The sequence below is a fragment of the Notolepis coatsorum genome (genome assembly GCF_963971535.1).
Source record: "Notolepis coatsorum genome assembly, chromosome: 8".
In the NCBI taxonomy this organism is placed as follows: Eukaryota; Metazoa; Chordata; class Actinopteri; order Aulopiformes; family Paralepididae; genus Notolepis; species Notolepis coatsorum.
The window spans coordinates 35,618,197-35,624,308 of record NC_140172.1 but is presented as its reverse complement, the minus strand read 5'-3'; the positions used below and the strand labels follow the sequence as shown (position 1 = coordinate 35,624,308).

Here is a 6,112-nt window from a genome sequence, read left to right as displayed (position 1 = left end):
ACCCTATATGAAGGTATACACAATATGAATGGTATATGGTTGTATATGGTATAAGAAGGTACAGTATACCATCGTGGATCCATGCAAATGTATAGGTTTTTACCTATAGGTCCACCATATATACATATACATATTGTAAAATAATTAGGGCTGTCAAAGTTAATGCTTTAACTTGAGATTAATTAAAAGTATTTAAAGTTTATCTAGATTAATCTATGGAGTGAAAAATGTTCAACATTCGGAACTTTCAGCAGTATATTTGCGTGTTCTTTTTTTGCATAGACTCATGCACCTTTTGAAAATCATCTGACATGAAGATGGAACACATTTTTGTTGTTAGTTAATATGATTTATATTACTGGTAGTTCATACAAGACATTATCGTCCTCTAAGCCAATCTGCACTTTAACATAGGCCTGGGTTGTTTTTATTTCTGTTAGCGCCGCGGATATAAGAAAGAGGTCTTTAAAGCTGAGTCAATGTTGATGGTTTTGTTGAACATTTGTATTTCACAGGAGAGAAACTATATTCAAATATCAAAGAAAGCTATTAAAATAGTCTTTGAATCTAAATATACTTTCTTTGTGTTGATTCTACATTAATTCCATGATTTTACTCAAGTAAATATCTGTTACAAGCTTCGGTCTTAAGTAGAAAAATGCGATTTTTTTATCTGGATTAATCTAGATTAATTACAGAAAATTGTGAGATTAATTAGTTAATATTTTTCAATCTATTGACTAAAAATAAAATATTATATACAAACTGAAATAGGACCATGGCAATTGTATTACGAGATAAAGATGTAAAAAAAAAAAAAAAAAAAAAAATCATATCACAATGTAATTTGCCCTGGAAAACTATACTGTCAAAACTAAGGAAGATATGATATGATATGCTCATATCGCCCAGCCCTGTGTTGTGTCATCAGAGCGCCATGTCAGCATCCACTTCATAATAGATAATGGATGATTCCCTGACCCCTGCTGAAGCGCTGATGACCTGAAGGGACCTGGAGGAGCCGGCGCTGCAGCTGGCAGTGAGCTCACCGATGCAGATCTCATCGTCCGTCTCCGCGTCACCGATGCACTGGAACTTAAACTCGTTCAGAGACTCGGCGAACTTCCTCTTGGCCATGGAGAGATCTGAGAGGAGGAAGAGACAGAGAGATACAGGGTTTTAGGTGGATTTATTCGTCAGGGGAAGCAGACACTGGATGACAAAGAGAGGAGGACTGTTCTTAACTAAGCAGTGAGAAGCCACGGGGCAGAGGAGCGTTACATTATGATACACGAGGAACTAAGAGCTCCCTGGGAGACGGAGGCACGGCAAGCTGGACTTCACTCCAGTTTTTCAGAAACTATAAGACTATTAGGAGAGAGCAGGCAGGTATTGAATTGTAGACTGCTTTGTAGACCGCTTCAGCAGGGGTCAGGGAATCATCCAAGGTGGTCAAAGGAGGAGTGTGGGGGGGGGGGGGGGGGGGGGGGGGGGGGGGGGGGGGGGGGGGGGGGGGGTGGGGGAGGAAATGTCCAATGTCTAACGTCTTGTGTTGTTTGTGATTTAATTTTTTTTTACTTGGTATTTTGTATTTATTAGTTCAGTTTTGATCTGTAAGTATTTATTATTTATTATTGTCTTGTCATTATTATTATTATTGTTATTATTGACGTTGATGTTGTGTTGTTGTTTGTTGAAAAAAAAAAAAAAAAGTAGACTATAGACTATAGGAGAGAGAGATAGAGTGAGAGCGAGAGCAAGATCGAGATACTGTAGAGAGAGAGATGAATAGAAAAGAAGCCAGAGAGGGAAGAAGGCAGGGATGCCCTGACGGCTGACGCGTCTATTCGAAACCCAAACGGTGCATGCGTTTTGCGAATCCGATTGGCCACTGACGTTTCTGGTCATGTGACATGTGCGCCCAATCGCGTGACGCGCCCATTTCCGCTCTAACAGCCTGCAAACTACCTAACGCCTAGTTTATCGCTGGTTAAGCATAGGCGACTCTTCGAAGTTGGTTAAGGTTAGAGTTTGGAATCAGGGCTGGCGTTCTATCGCCCCCTGCTCTAAGACAAACTCTAACCTTAACCAACTTCGAAAGAGTCGCCTAAGCTTAACCGGTGAAAGAACTTGCCGTCACACGATTGGTGCGACCAGAAACCGCAGTGGCCAATCAGAGCGCTAAACGCGAACGCGGAAGCATGCACCGTTGGGTTTGGAATAGACGCTGCTGCCCTGACACCACCACCTTTTCACTTCAGATACCAGTTGATTCCTGGACTTCAAGTAGCAGTGACTGTGGGCCGACACCACGCCACGCACTCACCATTAACTGTGGGCAGACACCACGCCACGCACACCAGAAGACATGTAACTGTGGGCAGACACCACGCCACGCACACCAGGAGACATGTAACTGTGGGCAGACACCACGCCACGCACACCAGGAGACATGTAACTGTGGGCAGACACCACGCCACGCACACCAGGAGACATGTAACTGTGGGCAGACACCACGCCACGCACACCAGGAGACATGTAACTGTGGGCAGACACCACACCACGCACACCAGACAGTAACTGTGGGCAGACACCACACCACGCACACCAGGAGACATGTAACTGTGGGCAGACACCACGCCACGCACACCAGGAGACATGTAACTGTGGCAGACACCACACCACGCACACCCAGACAGTAACTGTGGGCAGACACCACGCACGCACTACCAGACAGTACTGTGGGCAGACACCACGCCACGCACACCAGACATGTAACTGTGGGCAGACACCACACCACGCACACCAGACAGTAACTGTGGGCAGACACCACGCCACGCACACCAGACATGTAACTGTGGGCAGACACACGCCACGCACACCAGACATGTAACTGTGGGCAGACACCACGCCACGCACACCAGTAACTGTGGGCAGACACCACGCCACGCACACCAGTAACTGTGGGCAGACACCACGCCACGCACAACCAGTAACTGTGGGCAGACACCACGCCACGCACACCAGTAACTGTGGGCAGACACCACGCCACGCACACCAGTAACTGTGGGCAGACACCACGCCACGCACACCAGTAACTGTGGGCAGACACCACGCCACGCACACCAGTAACTGTGGGCAGACACCACGCCACGCACACCAGAAGACATGTCAGACACCACGCCACGCACACCAGAAGACATGTCAGACACCACGCCACGCACACCAGAAGACATGTCAGACACCACGCCACGCACACCAGAAGACATGTCAGACACCACGCCACGCACACCAGGAGACATGTCAGACACCACGCCACGCACACCAGAAGACATGTCAGACACCACGCCACGCACACCAGAAGACATGTCAGACACCACGCCACGCACACCAGAAGACATGTCAGACACCCACGCCACGCACACCAGGAGACATGTCAGACACCACGCCACGCTGCACACCAGGAGACATGTCAGACACCACGCCACGCACACCAGAAGACATGTCAGACACCACGCCACGCACACCAGGAGACATGTCAGACACCACGCCACGCACACCAGAAGACATGTCAGACACCACGCCACGCACACCAGAAGACATGTCAGACACCACGCCACGCACACCAGGAGACATGTCAGACACCACGCCACGCACACCAGGAGACATGTCAGACACCACGCCACGCACACCAGAGGACATGTCGGGCTCATTAGCTAACTCTGACACATTTTTTTTTTAACAATATATTTATTGGGTTTTAGTTTGCAAATTACAACATGTATATCAGCAGAGCAGTATTCAGCAAACATTTTCACCCCGTTCTCCCTCCCCTAACCCCACCCCACACAAAATAATAATTAACTTCAAAAACAGGTTCACATAGGAAGGATACAGATTTAAATAAAAAATAAACATAAATAAATAATAATACAACCAAAATGTTTTACACATTAAGTAAAGGGTGTTTCTTGTCGGTCGTTTTTACACAATAATAAGAGTTGTCCCACAGTACTCCCCCTAATCCCGTTCTTGTTGAAGCAAGTTCCCAACATTCGTATTATGCTTTAAGAAGTACACAAATGGTCCCCAGGCATTATCAAAAATGTTTTGTTTACGTCTAACAATATACACCATCTTTTCCATTGACATATTTGAAACTCTGACACATTTACATTGATGTGGGAACTGAACATGTTGATTAATGTACATTGTCCCGGCCGGGTAAAACATTTATAAATAAATAAACGTAAACGTAAACACCAAGTAGCCACAATCAGTCTGATCCGTGACTTTTTACTGAACAACATAGACTTAGATCATTCCTTTGGTTCCATAAATCATTTAGATATAATCCAATCTTCTCAGTTAGAGAGATCCAACATATTTCTATGTGCCAAAAGTTAATAGGCAAAAGTCGCTTGAAGTTCTGACAACTAGCCCATGACTCTTAGAATCAGATTTGAGTTATTGGGGGATTTCTCAGAAACTGATTTTAACTGATGGTAACAGCCCGGTATCCTAATTCCAGTATTAGTCCTTCAGCCTCATATCAGTGCTCACAATGTCGTGGGTTCGAATCTGGCTGATTGAATTGAATTGAAAACCTTTATTTATCCCCGAGGGGAGATTAAGATGTCCTTTATAGCATAAACAGTGTAACAGCAATTTAAAAACAGCAATTAAAAAACAGTTTATACATAACATACATATTAAAAACAAGATGGACAAGTACACAGGGATAAAAATAGCTAAAATAGGACTAAAAAGAGCTTAAAAAAAAAAGTGGTGAAAAAGAAACAAGTCCAATCATGAATGTGTTGTTAAATAATTAAATTAATTTGTTACAGTCCACAACCCAGCTCCTCCAGTCCACGGCAGTTGGCCCGTCCTGGCCCTGCCTGGTTGCCACCGGCACAAAGGACTGCCCAAAGCGCTTTGTGGTATGTCGGGGGGGGGGGGGATGAGTCTGTGGCTAAACGTGGACCGCATTGCGGTCAGCTCATCATGGAGGGGGTGGCAGGGGTTCTCAAGGATAGCATGCAGCTTCCTATAGCATGCAGCTTCCTCCTCGTCCTCCCCTCTGCCACCACCTCCAGACTGTCCAGGTCCGCTCCCACCACAGAGCTTGCTTTTTTTACCAGTTTGTTTATTTTGTCTGTGTTGGTGTTGCCCCCCCCAGCATACCACAGCGAAATGATGACCTTGTCTTGCATGTAACCCCCCCCCCCCTCTCTCTCTCACCCCCATGTCTCCTGTCACACTCTACTATATCCTGCCGAATAAAACACAAATGACTTATAGATAATCGTAAAAAAAAATAAAAAAAAAGAATTAGGCAGAAAAGGAGATGAGAGTCAGACAGAGAAGGGAGAGAGGAGTGTAACTGGCCACGCTGGTGTAAATACCAGACGTCCTCCATGCTGTGTGTGTGTGTGTGTGTGTGCGCGCACGCGCGTGTGTGCGTGTGCGTGTGTGTGTGTGTGGAAAGATCTGCTGCTGCTTGCCAGTCAGAGAAGTGAAACACAAGCCAAGCAGCTCTAACTCTTATTCTACTGCCAGACATGTTGGACCTGAGCCTCACTGTAGGGAAAATACATTTACATACACACACACAGACATATGCATGTACACAAGCACATACATAAACATGCACGCACACACACACACACACACACACGGCACGCAGGCCAGACAGACGCATACGTAAACATGCCCACAAACACACACACTTGTACACACTATGTAGGCACACACATTAACATGCACACACACACACACACTCACAGACACACAGACACATACCTCTGAAATTCCCTCTAGGTGCTGAGTAGCAGCAGCATCACAGTTCTCTAATGAACAAGTGAGTCACAGTGAGTCTCAGTGTCACAACACTAACGGCCACATAACCACTCAGTCAGTCGCATAACGACTTAAAGCCCCAATCTGGACTTTTATTGACCGCATAAATGTGTGGTATTTTCAAATACATTCTGACAGAGACTAGGATACAGTGGAAGACAGTCTAGAGAGAGAGAGACACACACACACAGGGCCTCTGGGAAAGGTCAGACTTTTCCATCACTGATCCTTCAGGCAACGCAGCAGAACT

General features: G+C 45.8%; 1 protein-coding gene across 1 annotated transcript in view; it reads right to left on the bottom strand.

Moving 5' to 3' along the window:
• LOC311233397 (rho GTPase-activating protein 26-like) overlaps window positions 1–6,112 on the bottom strand; it is a 218,321-nt gene that overhangs the window by 111,525 nt on the left and 100,684 nt on the right. Inside the window, exon 2 of the mRNA XM_084320371.1 lies at window positions 1,050–1,145. Within this exon, the coding sequence (XP_084176497.1) occupies window positions 1,050–1,145 (96 nt within the window). The remainder of the gene's footprint in view (window positions 1–1,049; window positions 1,146–6,112) is intronic.